A 20,042-nucleotide genomic window follows, 5' to 3' on the forward strand; every position below is an offset into this window, starting at 1 on the left:
GTTGGCATTTGGCACCGGCCGATATTCCATCTAGTTTACTTTTATCTATTTCGTCAAAATTAATGACAAATAGTTAAATTATTAGTATTACCTAGAAATATTTTTTTTAATTTACCCTTATCCGTTACATCCTCTTGAAATGGACCCCTTTTATAATTTCTTGTTCATTAAAAATTATAAAAGGATAAAATTGAAAGAAAATAATTAATGATGCATTTTTTAATATAAATTGACTCATAAAAAATTATCAATTACTTCACGAAAGTAATTTATATATAGGATCAGAAGAAAAGAATATATTACTGCCTCTATTAAAAAATAATTTTATCTTTAAATTAATATAATCTTTTTATATTTATTTTTATTTAATAAAATTTTTCACTCTAAATAAATATAAAATAATTTTTCTATTAGAGATACTTTTAAAAAGAAAAACACGATGGTTACACATTGAAACATCAAAAATATTTTATATTTTTTAACATACACCCTTATAAAAATATTTTATATTTTTTAACAGAATGAATAATAAGCAATTGGTTTTTTTGGGTCAGTGGTATTTGTCAGTTTTAATTATATTTGTAAAGAAATGTTTTTCTTTCAGAATTCTAAAACAATATTTAACAATAATTTTTAGTTTTATTCTTAAAGCAGCACTTTTAGATATGTTATTAAACATTAAATGAGAGATAAATAAAATAAAATCTAATGTACTTTTATATATTTATTGTGTGTGCAGTAACTTAAAAAAATATATATCACAAAATTTAGGGAGTAAGTATTTGAGGTTGGATGTTTGGTTCAAAATTGTCGGAAGTTGGAGTATGATGGTGAAGTTTAGGGGATGATATGTAAGCAATGAATGACGCTATTATCCATTATTAAACTGAGTTAGGAGCAGCAATGCTAATTGCGAATTGAGATGTTGTGTTTAGAGAGGCAAACCCCTTTATGAGTAATTAGCATCATCGTCATGTACGCGCCTCTGTGTCTGATACAAGAGTCATCGATAACTGCTGTCACTGTTGTGAGATAATGCTCCCTCGTTAATTGCCGCCGGAAAATTCAGCTTCATTCCCTCCATTCTCTCCCGCCCACGGAAATTGTCTTTCGGCTTCTTTCATCAGCCGCAGCTAGCTACCTTAAATCATTTTGTAACATTTATTAATTAATTTATTATTATTATTATTATTATTATTATTATTATTATTATTAATCACAGAAACCACGTGATGGCTTTTTCCATTCAGTCAAAGGTCAGCGCATGTAAATTAACCGGCCCACGACAAAAGAGAACCAATCACGGACTAGCAGTGCTCGGCACTCGAAGCGTTACGCGACATCAATCCACTCAGCTGGTAACAAACCAACTCGAGTTTTTAGGATCAACGAGGATGAACGCGCTATTTAGTCGCGAAACCAGAATAAGAGAGCCCGGTCTATAGCGATTGTCCTTCTTTCAGGGATCAAGGAGGCTCTCATCAATCATGCTCTCTGACTCAGTCAAGATACATAAAATCAGATCGGTCATTAAATCGATTATAATATTAGGTCACGGGTTAATGGTTCAATCAGGGTTAAATTAAGGGTTAAACTGGTGACAAACCGATGATGATTAAAATAATATAATTTAAATAAAAAAATATTAATTATAAAAATATTCAACCAAATTTAACCACTCAAAAATTTAACAATAATAAAATACAATACTTTAAATATCTATCCTTACAATTATAACCCTTTAATCTCAAAAATCTAGAGAAGAGATGGAGACAGAGCTAGAGAAGAGACGGAGATTGAGCTGGAGAAGAGACGGAGAGTCAAAGACTAAGTTGGAGAAGATATGGAGATAGCAGAGACGGAGATAGAGCTGGAGAAAAAATAGAGAGTCAAAGACTAAGCTAGAGAAGAGACTGAGACAGTAGAGATGGAGATAGAGCTGAAGCCTGGAGAAGAGACAGAGGCTAAGTTATAGAAGAGATGCCGATTAAGTTAGGGCAAGAAAGGAGAGACACAGATGAAAGGCCGAATTGAATGCTGTCTAGAAATCTGGATTGGACTTAGCATGTTCTGCCTTTGATTTTTCATTTTTTGACTTCAGTTTCACTTTTTTTGTCTTATTTCTGAACTTAGTACTCTAAAAAATCAAAAATAAAAAAAATCCCCCAAAATGACGTCGTTTTAAGAGTTTTGTCTGAAAAAATAATAACCTAGTTAACCCAGTCAACCCACTAAGTTATTCGGGTTATACTGGGTTAAACCCGGGTTGATCGGGTTACATTGATTCATCCTCTCACCAGTTTAGGAGTAAACCCAGACCAAACAAGGGATCGGGTCACCAATTTTCGGGTTGAACCGAACGGTTCAGTCCGAGTTCCAATACCATGTCACCCATCATCTGCCACAAGTGGTTGTACTCTGTTGCGAATGGACAAGCGACCTTTAAAAAGAGAGAGAGAGAGAGACTACATTTACACTCTTTTAATTAAAAAATGTAAAAATAATTTTTAAGGATCAAAGGTTACAAAATATAAAATATTTTTTATTTTTTAAAATATAACCGTTGTCTTTTTTTTAATATCTTTATTAAATAAATTATTTTATAATTATTTTAGGATAAAACACTTTATTAAATAAAGATAAATATAGAAAAATAAAATTAACTTGAAGATAAGTAATTATTTTATTAAAAGTAAAATTTAATTAAAAATATATTATATTTTTTAATTAAGAGAGTATTGAGTAATACCTTCACAGCACTAGTTGTTTTCCTCGTTCCTTAGAATAAAATGGGCAAAAAATCTCCTATTGGGCGCTTGTTAGATGTGATCCCACTATGCAAAGAAGCTTTCTCGTGAGGATGGTTAAAATAGTATAACTATTACTATTTTTGCATAAAAACTAATAAATATAACTTAAAAGCATTGAAACAAAGAGCATTTAAGAGGAAAAAGAAATTAATGCTTTAGGCCACTTGTCGAGAGATGCCGTAAAGACTGTGAATAATGGACTAATAATGACAAGAGTAAAATTTTAACTAATTTGCATCAAATAGATACCGTTTGAACGAAGCATCTGCGTATATGTATATATACATGCACGCATTCATATTATTGTTCCAAAGGTTTCAAGGACAAATATAGATAGATGCAATCCATGGTAAGAATATGAAGCCGTGCCATGGGTAGGTAAAAGGGAAGCTCCAGCGTCACCAGTTTTTCACTGTTTCTCCAATCTGGCATGGGGGAAAGAGGGAGGCACACAATGATGTATCATATCTATTAATCAATTTTGAAAACCGCGTTTGACGAAGTATTTGAATAATTTTTATCAAAATATGATTTCCGTTTAGATAATCAATTCCATCACATATCCAAATAGGCACTATGACTTTCTCCCTACACCGTCAATACTGTGTATAAAGTTGAAAGTAGAAATGTGAGAATACCACCTAACAGTGAGATATGAATCACTCACCACATGCTTCACACCCTCCACATTCCACCCATATCAATTCCGGCGTCTTGCAGCGATCGCTTTCTTTTTCTTGGACCCCGCTCCTTTCACGCGTCCCCTTGTGTCCAAGTACATAATATGTCACCTAGACCTAATACTTTAAGGAGACTAACCTTATTTAAATTAAATTTAATTTAAATTAAATTTAAAATACTCTATTATTTTTAAAAAAATTATATGATCAAGGCCAACTCTCATTTTTTTTTCTTGATTTGGGCTGGCCTCATCAAATTTAATTAAAATTATCAACTCTATATATTTAGAGTTCAAAAAAATTCAGTTATTGAGTTTATTTAAATTAAATTTAAAGTATCTTACGCTTTTAAAAAAACTTATATTACTAAGCTCAACCTTAACATTTTTAAACGAGTTTTAGCTAACTTGTTAAGCTTGACTCGAATCACCAACTCCATTCTTATCATTTATCAGCAGCATTTTAGCCCTCGTCATATTCTTATTTAAACCTCTCTTCTAAACTCCTCTCATCCAAGTGTACATATTAAATTGAACCTGCCTTCCACCCACTTCTTCGTTCATATGTATATCACAAGTCACATACCTTTTCGTAAATTTTATTATTATACATTGATATTCATTTTAATAGTCCTGTAAGTATGATTATCAATTCAGAATATAAAAATAGTCTAACAAATAGCATTATCATAAACCATGAACAATAACAAGACTTGTATTGTTTTGACCACGCAACAACAATATGACTAGTTTAAACTAAGGCACTGACCATAAAATAAAAAATAAAAAAAATAAACGTCTTTAACTGAGTTTGGTGCATGTAAATAAATATCAGGGTTTGAACTCCAATTGTGTTGTCAATATATGAGAAAATCCACCGCTGTCACTCGCAGCACATGCAAGTAAGGGTTATTCTTGCTGCGGGAATTCCAGCCGTCAGCCGTTTAACCATACAATTAAACTGTCTAAAGTAGATTCTTCAGTTCAACAAAGAACACGTCAATTTCCAAATTTGCAGTCCGCTGAATGCCGCGTTTTAAGTGTGCAATTCTTGACTCTTACTGCTTCTTCCTTCTCTCCGATTCCTCCTTTCATACGCTCATTCTTCGCTTCCGTGTGCGTATCATTCCCATTCTATTTGGATGCTTGCTTGCCACACATCAACTTCTGCGTAACGTATTGAATCATGTTACACCCAAATAGCGAGTGAAAAAGGAAATAAAACATTACAAAAATAAAAATGTAATTTTTTTTAATTATCAATTTAGTTTATGAAACTTGGAACAATTCAGTTCTTTTATGTTTTGACTTTGGAAAAAATCTGTTTTTTTTTGTATCGATATAATTCAATTCTTTCAATCTCTGAACTCAACAAATTAAGTACTAAATTATTGAAAAAACATTTATTGATTATAGGTTATATTGCCCAAAAAAATAAAAGTAAATTATCCCCATAATTTAAAGGTAATAAAAATTAAAATATAATAAACATTCACAAAATAATCGAAACTTTAAAATCCAAAACAAGGCCAAGCCCTATCCTTTTTAATTTAAAATTAGACCGAGTCTAATGTGGAAGTCTTTAAAGAAGTGGCACTGTTTAAGATTTTTTTTTTGGGCCAACGGCCTTGGCCTTGTTTATGGTTGATAAATATTCCAGCTGTCCATATTTTTTATATTTTATATTGATATTAATAGTATTAATATTATGCAAAAATTATCTTTTCCGTGAAAAAATGAGGACGAGAAGCATTAGCATTCGATGGAAAGTAAAACTTGGAATGAGTAAAAATGTTGTGTATGACTTCTTATTTCTTAATATTAAATTTCTGACTTATCTTGCTCAAATTAATATATATATATATATATATATATTTCTCCTCTCATTTAAAACGTTAAGTTTTCTCATACACCGACCACTCTTGAGGACTCAAATTAATATAAATCAATCTTCCCCTTAAACTACACCGATAATCTCTCGGAGTTCGGTAGTTCAGGTAGAGAGTATCATCACAAAGTTGCGTTCGGTAGCCAAGCCGAATACTAATTGACTGGAAAGCCCAAGCAAAACTGGTCGGCAGTGGTGCCGGAGCCCGTTGGATTTGGCAGGGTGCCTCAAACAGGTATGGTGGTGAGGACGATAGAAACATTTTTTTGTGGTTTGAGAGTGACCACATACCTTGTTGCTTGCACAATGTTTTGTTTCCCACTAGAGGAAAATCATGAATAAATCTAAACCAAAACCAAATGCAATGAAAGTGAGCCCAGAATATTTAATACAACGTGAAACACAAGGCCTGAGCGAACCCCAACGAAACCTAGGTGCTCTGCCCACTATTCTTTTGTTCGGCTCTATTCGCTTTCCCGGAAACGATCCAGAACCGTCAATTGACACATGTCTACCCCCTTGTCGTCGCTTTCAATCTCCACAAGACCACAACGCATCTCTAACTCGCTTCTCCGCCAATCTTTTTATCAACCTTCCGATTCCTCTTCCCTTTCATTGGTTCATCTTCATGCTCTAAGAATTTAAAAAAAAAAAAAACATTGGTTCCTCAGAGGCTCTGCAATTTGCACTTGTCACCCATCCAATTGCTACAACAACCACCGTCTATTGCTCATGGAGATGCTTCGCTACACCACTGCGTCATTGTGAGAGAGATAATAACGAAGCCAGCCTGGTTTCATTCCCCTCCTCATCCCTTATCTCTACCCCTTGTGTCTTAATCATCAATACCCTTATCTCTCTGATTTTTCACCAAATTTGTCTGCTTCTTTCCTTCCTTGAAATCTCTTGAGGTACCTTATCGCAAACCCCTTCAACCCCCCTCCTCGATTTGCGCCGAATTATTAAATCACGGGAGTGAATTTTCGTTGAAGGGGCGGGCTTGGTTTTGGTTTTTCTTGTATTCCTTTCTTCTTTAAAATTCCTTTTCGTCTGCTTGATTTTCAATATTCTCTTTTCCCGTTGTTATGTTTTTGGTTCTATCTTTTTACGATATCTTGGAAAACCCCAAAATATCGGGAGTATGTACAGGGATGATTCTGTTTCTGGGTCCTATTTGGGTCGCATTTTTGGCTGGTGTTGTGGTCGGATGGGTTTGGAAACCGAAATGGGCTAGTCTGGGGAGAGAAGAATTAAGCTGTTCTCTGGCCAAATCCTTGGAATGGTGCTCCCTGTCGCCGCCGCCCTCCAAGCAAGTATTTTCGTCTCTCAATGGTTCTGAATTGCAGCCGTCAAATCCACAATCTATGGTCGTCGATAAAGGCTTGAGTAAATTGCCATTCTCTTCGCCGCCTCCAGAATATGATACCTGCAGCAGGTACCTGTGTCTTAGTGTTTTTTTATCGATTATTCTTGTCATTAATATGAAGTTACTACAACTTAGTTCGTTGATGCATTTTTGTCATTTTCTTCTGCTTCTCATTTTTATTTTTAGCTCGGTTGGAATTATGATATTGAACCCACTTTCAAATATAATAGCTGAAAGTAAACTCTGTTTTTTTTTTTTGAGTCCTTGGTCACACTTGATAAACTCTCCCCGTGGTGGTCGTTCTAGCAATCATCTTCCTGGAAAGAAAGATCGAGTAAAAACCAAAATCCAGATGATGTCATCTGTTTGAACTTCAAAGATTCAGCTTTTGGCATGAAATGAATGACTGTTTTGCACAATGTCATGGCTAATTTCTTTAGGCTTTAAGGGTTACCATAACATTTATGCTATCCAGCATATTGTCAGTGCGAGCTGTTACACCTTATGCCTTTTTGTGTTTTATGTGTCACTTTGTTTCTAAATGGCTTCGTGAAGGGCAGATAGCTGACTTTGTTGTGCTTTGCAGTGCGTCCACCATCAATGAAGATGCATCTAATACTATCATATTGGAGGATTTACAGCATCTGTGGCAGCTTGTAGAGGTAAAAGATGGAGGCCCTCCTTGGATACAGATGATGGATCGTTCCACACCTAACATGAGTTACCAAGCCTGGCGAAGAGATCCCAAGGTAACATCTCCTGGTTTATTGGGTTGATTTGAAAATTTTCTTTTTCCAAAGCAACACCAGACCATTGTCTTCTGATATTAATAAGCGATTGCCCAATAAAATTGGTCTTTATTTTCCGCAAAACCTTCAATTTTTCTGTAATTAACCTAGTTTATTCTTTGGTTGGTCTTGATCATTTGTAGGAAGGCCCTCCTCAATATCGAAGCAGAACTATCTTTGAAGATGCCACCCCGGAGGTAGTGAGGGACTTCTTCTTGGATGATGAGTTTCGTCCCAGGTGGGATGACATGCTTGCGAATGCAACTACCTTAGAAGAATGCCCCACTACAGGAACCACAAAAGTTCAGTGGATACGGAAGGTGACTAACTCTTACTGTCGTTTTGTTCTTCTTATGTTTAATTCTTTTATAGATTGGTTCCATATATTCATGCTTTTCAATTCTTTGTGCCACAGTTTCCGTTTTTCTGTAAAGACAGAGAATACATAATTGCTCGACGAGTGTGGGAATCAGGAAGATCATACTATTGTGTGACAAAGGTATGAGAAACAGGTTTACTCTGTAAACGTGTATGTTGTATTGGCTGAGGTTAGATTTAGAACTAACAAAATACTTTGAAGTGTTTCATGCTACAAAAAAAGATGGCTGCTTTGACTGATGCTGCACTTAAATATCATCTTTTGTGCTGAAATTGTTCATTTTGATTTTCCTGGGGCAAATTATTGCTAGATATAGAGTAGACGATAAGAGATTACTGAAGATTAAGTAAAACTTTTGGAGTTGGTTTAGAAATTGTCTTGCTCTTACATTTGGGTGGTCTGGCAACAATTGGGACAAATGAGTATATCAGCAAGGAATCAGCATCTTCCCTTTTGGTGTCCAACTAGCTAATTCTAAGATATTTTTTAATTATTCATCAATGATTAAGATTCCTTTAAGTTGCAGAATCATGATTCTATGCACCTTCTTGAGCTCTATATCGCTCCCTAATTTCTTTTTAATTTCATCGAAGAAATGCTAAGTTGAGTAACTGACCACTTTATTTATTTCCATTGATTAAGGGAGTAGATTGTCCCTCTATCCCAAAACGAGATAAACCAAGACGTGTTGATGTCTATTACTCAAGCTGGTGCATTCGCGCAGGTATATACTTTCTTTGTAGTCAATTAGTCAATCAAGGATAACTTTTGAATTTGAATGTGAAGTTGCATGTTAAATCATAAAAACAGTGTTCCCATCTCTGGCCGTGGAACCGGCAGTAGTCTCACTGTGGCAGACAAGTCAGGGCTAATGATGTTTTTCTTGACAGTGGAATCCCAAAGAGCCCAGGGCCAGTTGACTGCCTGTGAAGTTATGCTTTTCCATCACGAAGAGATGGGCATCCCATGGGAAATTGCAAAGCTTGGAGTACGCAAAGGGATGTGGACATTAGTCCAGAAGATTGAACCCGGCTTGCGTGCCTACCAACAAGCAAGAGTTGCTGGGGAGCCAATTTCTCGGTCAGCCTTTATGGCACGGATCAACACTAAGATTAGTCCATCATACCTGCAATCCTTAGGAGCCTCAGATGAACAATTTGAAACCCAGAGTTTGACGGCGTCGGAGAAACCTCAAGGCATGAACATACCAAGGATGCTCATAATCGGTGGAGCTATTGCCCTTGCTTGTAGTCTTGATAAGGGACTGGTGACTAAGACACTTATATTTGGCGTGGCAAGAAGATTTGGTAATCTAGGAAGGAGAACGAAAGTCTAGCACTAGAATTAGTCTCTGGAATCCTGTTTCTGGAGACGAATGATAGTCTCTCTAGTTATCCCTTGATCAGGGTATTCTTAGAAAATTGAGAGGTTCTATATTGGGTCAAAACTATTATGGAACCTCTTGTTTTTCTAGTTGGACCGTGAAAAACTTATTGGTCCAGGATATGAAGGCAACATATGGTGTATATACTCGGTAGTAGGTAGCAACATGAGAGTCGATTTTTTTTATTATTTTCTTCTGCAATACCATAGTTTTACTTTTATAAATCTGCAATAATGCAACAAATCCGTAATGTTCACTTTGTTAAGGGGTTTTCGTGTCTCGTTGATATTTTCACTACTTTTGCATTGTACCGTGGAACTGGTGGAGAATATTGGTATATAGGATGGTTTCTACTCATAGCAGTCCAAACCCATGTGGAAGGGGCCGATGGGGTCGCAAATGATTTGGCTGTCATGTTACGGAATCATTTGTTGCTTTGGCAACTCTGCAAGCACCGAACAGCATCATTTGTTGCTTTGGCAACTCTGCATGCACCAAACAGCAGCAATGAGTTCACATGTGAACTCCAATAGTCGAAGATTAAGGCTATATTTGCATAATCATTCCAATTGAGGTTTGGGTGCCCAAATCTCAACTCCCAAAGTTTATTAGGATGTTAACAATTTTGTTTGGATAAAAAAAGTCTTTAGAAGAGCATTGAGGAATAAACGCACGCTTCAATTGAAGGCAGGAAGGTGAGTTTTGAGAGCAACGTTCAGGACAATGAGTTTTCGATGAAACCTTCTTACTCCTGTATTTTTTAGTATATCTGTTTAATTTTTCTTTTTCTTTTTCTTTTTATTTTTGGCTTTTTGGTCTTCTGCCAAAAAGATTGAAGTTGATAAAAACAAAACAAAACACTTAAAAATATTGAAAAAAGTTAGAAATAATAATAATTAACTTTATTAGTATCAATATATATATGCCTATAAATTATGAACAAATAACTCATTTCTTAACTTAAATTGTAATTTAATATTCATAATTTATCAATGTATTTTATTTTTGTAATATTTTTTTAAAAAAGTTGTACTTTAAAGATTAATATTTTTGTAAAAATATCAAATTAGTAAGAAAACTCATGTTCATTTTTGCTGTTATACATCTCAACTAACTTTTAAGTTAAGTCATTTAAATAAATTTTAATTTATCCAACCAACTTCTAAAAAAAGATATTCAAATATAAATTCCATTTAAGTTACATACTTTCTTCTTAATCTCTGTGGATTCTAATTTTAATTGCGGATTTTTTAATTCAAACATGTACTAAAAGACTTTTATTTGCCCGATGATATAACAGTCAGGGGAAAGCAAAATATCACCGAGCAACTATTATCGCTATATTACATTAGTCATTAAATTCCAATTACCAGGAAACTATAGGCATTAAGATTAAAAAATAAATAATTTTTAAATAATTTAGAGATTTTATAAAATATAGAGATTATTTTATGTTTAGTTAAAATAATAAAAAGTGATTATTAGTTAGTTAGTTTTAGATTTTATGATATATTTTTTAATTTTTGTTTTATAAAAAATGATTTAGTATTATATTATATTAAAATTTTATGATACTTTCGTGTATCCTGTTTTTTTTTAAATATTTTTTCTCATCTATCATATTAAGTTATTTTTAGAAGCTACTCAAAATAACTTCTTAAAATAATTAAAAATATATTTTTATTCATATTCTAACCTCAACTGATTCTAATCTCACTTGCAGATTTTTCAATCCAAATACGTACTAAAAAAAGTTTAGTTGCTGGGTGATATTTATCAACTTACTAAAAATTAATAAGCGCTGTACTGGTTTCTTGGGGAGTCTTAGCTGACATGATTATAATCTATTTCTTTATCAACTTTGTGACATCCTCAGTTAGATGCAGGTCGTGAAGCAAAAATCAGCTGGTGACATGGTAGACACTGTTTCAAGGAAGGAATGTAAGAAAAGAAAAGCATATGGAATTAATGCATTATAATTAATATATTATTAATATATGTACAGTAAAAACTGTAGTAAATCACATTATTTAAAAGTCGCGAATAGTGTGCTTATTTCTCAAACTTCACATAATACATAGTAAAAAGTGTCTAGTTTATTATGCTATGCAACATATTATCCAAAAATTAACTTTTAACTCTATTTTAATATTTCTGTGGCAGCAATTATTCCTCCACTGATTCTGGGAATCAATTGTTCTTGCCAACAATTTGTAACGATGGAAACTCTTGTTCTAGCCCCTGTAATGATATCGAAGGACAGAGATTGAATGCTGCATGGGACTTTTTTAATAAAAAATTAGAAAAAATATAACTTTAGATCCTGCACTTTGCTTAAGTTTTGTTATAAATTCTTACACTTTTTTTTATTCTAAGTTCCTATACTTTTATTTTTAAGTGTTCTAAATCCTTCCATGAGCGGTATTATAGAGACTTAGAATACCCAAAAAAAAGTGTAAAGATCTATAACAAAACTCGAGTAAAGTCCAAGGACCCAAAGTTATGTTTAGAATGAATCTTTGTGTTTTGCTGTTGTATGAACGATGACCAAATTTCATCACTCCTCCTCTGCTGGATGACATAAAGTGCAAAATATGCTTGAAAATAATTGTTCTTTCATCCTCACTACATTAAATTATTATAATTCATGGTCAAGCTCCATCAGAAACACTCATGTTTGTGGTTCCTTGATTTCAGTTGTCTGAAATTACTGGGTCAGACATCCAGATAACTGCATCACATCAGATGGAATCCATGTCTGAATCTAATGAGAGGTCCTTGAAAAAATATCTGAGAACCACATTTTGCCACTGATTGATGCTGATCAATATGCTTCTCGTAGCACAATGCTATTTGCAATAGTTGTTTCTTGGTCTCCATTGCTGAATGAAACATCTGAATTCCATCCAGTTCCTAGTACTGATGCATCTGTTAGTCTACTTGCTGTTGGAGGAAGAGTGGTAAAATTTCTTTCTGGAGATTTTGCACACCAGATTGCTATACTATACAGGAAAGCATCACTCAAACTGCTGTGAAGTTCGTTGGATTTTTAGAGGCACATAATGCACGGGTTCCTTCAATAAGTTGGGTGTTATTTGCTTCTGATTTTTCAAATCCTCAAGTTTTATCCGCTATTGGAGGCTCTGATGGGAGGTGTGTCAGCAATGCTCAGTAAAATGTCGTATTTATGTTCTTTGTTACCTGATCTTGGTGAGAAACAAACGAACTCCTGGAGTCACATACTGTGATTAGTTGATTGTGCTTTAACTGCATCATCTTAAGGAAAATTGAAATGCTTTTAATGCTATTGAAATAAATCTATCTGTACAAAATACATCCATTTTCCTCATTGTTTTCAGTTAATCATCACTGCTAGGTTTGCTGAAATTATTAACAACCTACCTTGGAACTTGTGATTATAAATCTTCATTTTCTTGTTCTTGTCTAAGTGATCAAGGGTTCAATCCTCACCGCCCTCGTTCTCCTAATTGAATTAACCTCTTAGTTCATGGTTCAAGTAGGCTTGTTTTTGGTCAATGATTCAAGCCAGAAAAGCCCGTTGTATCAGCAGGCTTGACATATTAAAACCATTATTAGGCCTCTACATAACAGCTTAAGCCTCTTAATAGCAATCCACTGTCTCAAAACCCAAATCCAGCTAATAACCCTGGTACTGCAAACATTACTAAATTTGTTCTATCACTGAAAATATTGACTTTCTAAAGTACCGTGTGTTGTTGACTAATCACAGTTGTTTTGCCCCCAACAAGTTAATTCTAGTACCACCCATATAATTTTACATTTACTCCTGATGGTAAAGCTTAGCTAAGAAGTCAAGATGCTTTGGTCTGAAAACTTCCATGACGTTCTAGCATTTGTGTCAGTTTGCGCAGTTGTATCCAATTTTACGTTGTTTCTCCACTCATTTCATTTACCCCATGCTTGGCAGTATGAAGGGTTGCAGGGCTACAATGGCAAGTTACTGAAATCATCAGAATCAAATCACACTCTATTTTCTCTATTGAAGGAGGTATAAATTTTTCCCCTGTTCATAAAATGACGGTTTTGGCATCTAGTACGTTCATTTTAACTGTGATATAAAACATGGACCGCCAATTTTCAGGCATCTTGGTCGCCCATGCCACCCCATAACACTTTCTCTCCACTTGACCGACATGCATACATTTATGTCCTGGTGTAATTTTTTTTAGTTACTTGGACATAAATAGCCCTAAAAATAGGATGAAGGAAGGACTATAAACTCCGTCTTGGTGAGATAATTAAATTTTTCTCCCGATATTTTTTTGCGGTATATGAATGCTCTGAATGATATAGTTTAATGTTGTTTTCTAGTTGATTAGGAATAAGAGTGTTAGATGCTTAGAATAAAAGCTAATGCTGGTTCATTTGTTTTAAAGTTTCCAATGCGTCCATATCCAAGCGGACCAAGTCTGTGCTACGTAGTTGGCATGTCAAACTATAAATAAGTTGTTTTCCTTTGCGTTTGTTTATGTAGCTTACTTGCATCAGCTATGAGTTGATAAGTGACCTTGCCTTTCCTTGAACACCATCACACATCTCTCTTTCTTTTGGCTACCTCTATCATTGCAAATGCTCAAAACTCGTCAAGGCTACATTAAGGCCTAAAAATTTTATGTTCCTATCCTTTGAATTCTGTGTTGTCTCCTCTTGATTGGATCCCAAACAGTTCATCAACTGCCCGAAGCTCTATGAGTAAATTATACAGTATGACATCATGCATGCTATACTAGTTACTTGTATACATCCATTGTTTTCTCAAAATTGACCTTACCCACAATAGCCATATTATGCAAAGATTCGCTGACTAATTTTGCTTGATCATTGCAGGTTCGTTGCTTTGATATTGAGAAACTGAGCCGAATGCATGAAGCAAGGTGAAGTCATATTTTCCTGGTTTAAGTTTTTTGGGTCTTGCCTTATCTTTTTCTAAATTTAAGTAGAATCTTGGTGAAAATATATTATTGATAAAATTTAACATTTTCTTCTGAATATGGGCAGGATTTTGAGGGCAGCTATTGAATACTTTCGGATTGGTGGACGGCAAGTGGATGTTCTGTCGAGATTACCCTTTTCATATGGGGCTGAAGAGTATTTCAATTTGCCAAAGAAAGAATTAACTAACTGGGGATCCAAAATCATTTGCTTCCTTGGGCAATATCATTGCCTTGATAAGCCCCTGCTTCTTTGGGATATAATTGCAGCATTATTGGCTTTCAAGGGAAACGATTCAATATATGTAGAACAGATACTTATTAAGTGGCTCTCAATGTCCTTTCTGGGATCTCGTATGGACCTTCCTGCTGAAAAGGTTTTGTCAAAGGCCTCTTCAGAATTATCAGATATCTCTTCTCGCCCGCTTCACCTGCTCAACATAGTCTGTAGGCGTGTGATGTTAGCAGAATTGGATGCTGATCAAATAAATAGAATAGACAACAAACTTCTAAACTCAGGAGGGCCAGCTTTTTCCAAGGAAAAGCAAATAACTAAGTGGGTGGAGATTCTTCCTAGCAGTGAAATGGAGCTCCGAGAAAGGTTAGTGGGTTTTAGTTTTTCTGCTTTCCTAACCAACCTGTCCTATGCAGAAGCAACTTCTTCCCACCCCGTCCATTGGTATCTTTTTGGAATGGCACTGACGAAACGATGGGCGGAATTACATCAGGATAATGCGCGTGACCAATTGGAAGTCCTTGTATCAGAAGTTACAAATGAGAAAAGGTGCAGATTGCTAGTTCCAACATTATGTTTTAAACATTACAGATCCTTAGAATGCTTTGTTTATACTCGTGGACTTGTTGGACTTCAGTTTGACTAATAACTTAACGAAAACTATACTTTATTGAAAGCTTTAAATTGATGGAAAATGATCCTTAGAATGTGAGCATATGTAGTGGATTATTACCTCAATTTTTTCTTGTTTATCCATGGTGAGCTTCAGAAGTTTCTTTTCTTTCTATTTGGGAGACTTTTTGGCCACTGACCCTGCAGAATTCTGCATTTCTGTCTTCCCCTATTCATGACGAGCCAACTAGTTCTGGAATCAATGAAGCGCAAACATATTTTAAGGTGGTTTTCATGCATGAACTTTAATTGGCAGATCAATGGTGAATTCTAGCTGCGAACTTGTTATTAAGTTTGTAAAAATCAGATGGTGTTTTTCTTTGAAGAAGAAATTTTTAAAACTTTAAATATGCCAATTATAGTTTTGTGTCTGTTAACAGGCTTCTGTCCAATGAACATTTGGCAGCGGAGCGTTGCAGTTTTTGCTCAGCATCTGTTCCATATGAATCTCCTGAAGTTGGTTTTTGCTCAGGCGAGGATTACAGTGGTGGCAAAGGTCAGCGTCACAGGTTATTGAGATGTGGCACCAGTATGCAGGTTTGCCCAGTTGCTCCACTATGGCTTTGTATTTGTTGCCGAAGGTCAGGTTTTAGACTGGCGCCAGATGCACTCTTTAGAAAGTCTGCATATCCTTTAATTTTAAATCTTCCACCAACTCCTCTACCCTAGCAGTGTCCGCAAAACCCTTGTGTCCCTTTTGTGGGATACTTTTACAGAGACAACAGCCTGACTTTCTACTTTCGCTGACTAATGTGTCGCAATGATTAACAGCATTGGCTATATAATTTGTTGTATTTTAGTGGCTATCATCCATCATGCTTGCTCTCGTCTTGGCGCTTTGAAGATGAATTGAACTGTGCACTACCAATATACACAATCTCACAACCCACACACACACACACACAACTTTGACTTTGGCAAGGGGGAATGAAGAAAATGAAGGGGTGCAACATTTCCATAGGATGCATATGTTGCACAGGCTTTGCTTAAGGTGTATATAATAAGATATCGTTGGGTCTTTTCTGTATTGTTCCGAAATTCCCGTCAATTGATCGGTCCTGGTGGATAACTGTATAGTGAAATAATATTGATTAATTCCTTTGGTCTTCATTTTATGAGTTAATATTACCTGATAATTATGTTGGGTGAGTCAATGTCCTGAGCTGCGTGTACAAATAATTTGAAAATCCCCGAGCCACGGGGAAAACCTGTAGGGTGAGAGAACAAGTAAAAAAACTTGGACGTGGTAGAATTTGCAGAATGTCATGGAATTGTGAATGAAAGAAATCCCCCATTTCAGACGCCTCGTGATTTGAAACGGTACAAGTAAGTGGTGCAGAGGTAAAAGCGGAAGGGGAAGCCAAAATATATAATGTTGATGAGTTAGATTGAATTGACCGGCTAGTGGAAGGCATTGGGTTGGGGCGGTCAATCTCTAACATTCTTTGTCAAAGCTTTAGGTGTTTGGGCTTGCGGCCCCCTCCCTTGACTTTTCTCCAATCATGGTGGTCATAAATATTATTCTTTGTAAGTCATTTTTACTGATACCATTACTACCAACATAAAAAATATAAAAAAATTTAAAAGTGTTTAAAATTTTAAATATGACTTCATATAATAAATTTAAAAAGTAATATTATATTATATTTTCTTTTATGAAGAATAATCTTAAAAATATTTTTTAAATGTCACTTAAAAATGCACATCATGATTTATAAATAAAATTAAATTAACCTTCTAAAACATGCTCTATAAATGAGATCCAAGGGAGTGCTAACAAATATTTCGTGTAAGCTATTATCTAATTGGCCTATGCGCTATGCGCTGCTTTAGATGTTCGTTCAACAATCAAAAAAAAAAAAATCATTATAGGGCCACATTCAACTGTCAAAATTGAGGGGTGGGGGAGTAGAAAGAACAGAGCCAGCCACCTCAACCCCCCCACCCCCAACCTAGCCTTCTAATTTATTGGATAAAAGATAAATATACATATTATCTATAAAAAAAAATCGTTGTGTTGATTCGAAGCATATTGTCTTACTAATTTCCATGAATTAAAAGCACGTGGTTAAAATGAATTTTAATTACTTTTTACTCATCTTGTAGGCCAGAGAAATCTTTTTTAATTAAATAGGTGGTGTTACATAAGTTTATCAACATATAAAAGATTTTCAATAACATGTATGAGGAGAGAATGACAGTTAATTCTTAAGACATTGAATTAATAACAATTGAATCTACAATTTTTTAAAAAAATAAGTTAAAAATATCAATTCTGATTATTATACATTTAGGATTTACAATTGTAAATAAATATTTTAATATTAAATGTAACTCTTAGATTATAACAAAAAGTTTTTTTATAAATATTTAAATTGATATTTATAATTTATTTTATAAAAAAAATTGTCAAAGAATTAAGTATTATTAATTTATTTTTTTAGAATCCAACTATCATTCTGTCCATACATGAGGCTAAGAAAACATGACATTCAAGTTCACATACATCTACATCTCCTGATGGGCATAGATTTTCTCCCCTTCCTTCCCATCTTCTTCCATTCTTTTCCTTTTCTAACCATTAGATCAATATTTAAATGATTTAAATTTGATCTCCAATAGAATTATTATTAAAATATTAAATTATAAAAAATATAGATAATAAATTTAAACTACTAAAACTTAATAAGAACAAATTAAAAATATAATAAAAGTAAAATAAAATAAAATATTTTGAAGGATATCAAATTTAAATTATCTAAAATTTTAATCTAATGATTAGAAAGTGGGAAGAGGAGCGGAAAAGGATGGAAAGGAAGAAGAGAGAATCTTTTCTCGATTGCTGCACCGAAAAAAAGCCAACAAATTTTTGCCGAGAGACGGCAAAATTGGAAAAGAACATACGCAATTTCAAAATTAACTGGCTTTTAAATATTCCTCGTTAACCTTATGCCATTATTTGACCAACAAACAATCTGTCATTTTGACAAATCATATCATGAAGCTCCCACACAATGAAGACAGTATGAAGAAGTTTTTGAGATTTAAGACGAAATTATTTAAAAACTCTAATATATTGTCATTTATATATCTTTATATCACTTTTAAAAAAATTATTAACAAGATCATATATTAAAATTTTTTAATCAAGTAATTCTAATGTTTAATTTTTAATAGATAATATAACTAATCTATTTAATCTATTTTATAGTATAGTTGATTTTAGATAAGATTTAAGTAATTTTAATTGTGAAAAAATTCTCTCAGCAGTAGTAATATATTTTTTAAAGAGAATATATAATTAACATTAATACTTGATAGAAAAATAATGACAAATTATACAGAGTATAAGGAGGCAATAATTTTTTGATAAAATATGCAATTAATATTAATGTTTGACAGAAAAAATAATGGTCAGTTATATAAGATAAAAGTAGAGTTTTTTTAAAACCAAAGTCAACGTCCTTGATGGCCTGGTAGCTTCCACGTCCCAACACACAATCTTCAAATTTCCAGATACTTAAAACCAAACATCATCAAAACATAATATATTTGCCAAAGGGGGCCGCACTTTGACAACAAACACCTATCCTTAGTCATTGTCTAATGGCATTCATGGCATAGTAGCTTTCAATGATAAAATCCAAGCCGCTGGAAAAGACTAAACCCTGAAATTGATGCTTCAAAAGTCACAAGTCCAGCATTAAACTTTTAAGATCGTGATAATATGACACAAGACGCATGTAGTACATAAAGAGGATTACCATGCTAAAAAACCAATACATGTCACGCGACTACCTCCTCGTGTGCCTTCCTTTATTCCATATCAGATCCTTTGCTCAAAAATGATTAAAATAATGGGTTAATGCTCATTTTTATTTTTAAAATATTCGCTTAAGGACGCCTAATATTCTTATATTCAATATTGGTCTTTTTTTCCCATATAGTGTAAAACCGGGTCATTTTTATCCCCACTGTCAACCTCGGTTAATTTTGACCGTTATTTATTTATTTTTTATTTTTTTTGGCCAAAACATTACACCTAGCACTCCACCTTCCATCTCATATCATATCATCAGATATTCTTTCAGGAAGAGTGATCCTCCCTTCAACAAGCAAATCCTTGGTACCACAGAACAAATCCTCTCCATCCTCACCCCTTCTGCAAATCCTCTAGCATCAAATCTTTGATGCTTCCTTCAATGGTATATCTTCTCTTGTCCTCTCTCTTCTTGGCCATCCCTTTCAGCATCGTAGGGCATTAGGTCTGAGAGCACAAACGAAAGAGAGCAATTGTTCATGCTAGAGGTAACAGGTTTGAGAAAGATAACTTGTCCTACGAATAGAGTATCCTAGCATATTACAATTCCCTAAAACCCATCGTTCACTAACAGAGAAAGAGAAACTGGGTCTAGCACCTGTGTGTAGATTCGACGGTAACCCAATCGTTTTTAACTCCATCCGACATGTGAAGCTTCTGCTTCACCATCTCCTCCTTCGATCTGTCATGTGGGAGGGATTTGCTTGGCATGATAGAAGCATTTTTGAAGTAATGCATGGGGAGAAGACAGTCGATTTAAAGACATCTAATTTGATTTCAATAATAGTTTCAATCGGCCGTCTTCTCCCAAAATTAGAATCTATGGCGTATAGAGTCTGATTTTCTCTTCTTCTTCCTCTTTCAATCCTTTTTATTTTTTGATTTCTGGCGATGGAAAAAAAAAATTGTTCTAATTCTAGGATTGATTTTTGGGTTTCTAATTTCTGGTTTGATATTGGCTTGTAATTTTCATTTCTAGTTTGATAGTTCCTTTTTGATTTTTGATTAAACAGGTTTTTGGTTTGATTTCTGGGTTTCAAAATGCCAA

At 34.3% G+C, this 20,042-nt stretch overlaps 2 protein-coding genes across 3 annotated transcripts; both read left to right on the forward strand.

Annotated features, from left to right (window-relative positions):
- The first annotated feature begins 5,473 nt into the window (after positions 1-5,473).
- On the forward strand, positions 5,474-9,559 carry LOC129294685 (uncharacterized). Of its 2 annotated transcripts, XM_054933142.1 has the most exons (7): positions 5,474-5,612; positions 6,527-6,812; positions 7,330-7,492; positions 7,675-7,851; positions 7,947-8,030; positions 8,553-8,634; positions 8,801-9,559. In XM_054933142.1, exons 2-7 carry the CDS (start codon positions 6,529-6,531, stop codon positions 9,244-9,246), a joined length of 1,236 nt encoding a protein of 411 aa, XP_054789117.1. In that variant the 5' UTR covers positions 5,474-5,612; positions 6,527-6,528; the 3' UTR covers positions 9,247-9,559. The 2 variants fall into 2 exon arrangements, with proteins under 2 accessions (XP_054789117.1, XP_054789116.1); XM_054933141.1 differs by lacking the exon at positions 5,474-5,612 and having other exon boundaries at positions 5,663-6,812.
- Positions 9,560-12,309: 2,750 nt separating this feature from the next.
- Positions 12,310-16,075, forward strand: LOC129294181 (uncharacterized). The gene is made up of 5 exons (XM_054932368.1): positions 12,310-12,447; positions 13,244-13,324; positions 14,164-14,210; positions 14,335-15,051; positions 15,555-16,075. The coding sequence occupies exons 3-5, from the start codon at positions 14,197-14,199 to the stop codon at positions 15,841-15,843; spliced, it is 1,020 nt and encodes a 339-aa protein (XP_054788343.1). The 5' UTR covers positions 12,310-12,447; positions 13,244-13,324; positions 14,164-14,196; the 3' UTR covers positions 15,844-16,075.
- The last annotated feature ends 3,967 nt before the right edge of the window (positions 16,076-20,042 follow it).

The sequence above is a fragment of the Prosopis cineraria genome, unplaced genomic scaffold, assembly GCF_029017545.1.
Source record: "Prosopis cineraria cultivar Desert tree isolate PC_DT_omini unplaced genomic scaffold, ASM2901754v1 PC15, whole genome shotgun sequence".
Classification (NCBI taxonomy): domain Eukaryota; kingdom Viridiplantae; phylum Streptophyta; class Magnoliopsida; order Fabales; family Fabaceae; genus Prosopis; species Prosopis cineraria.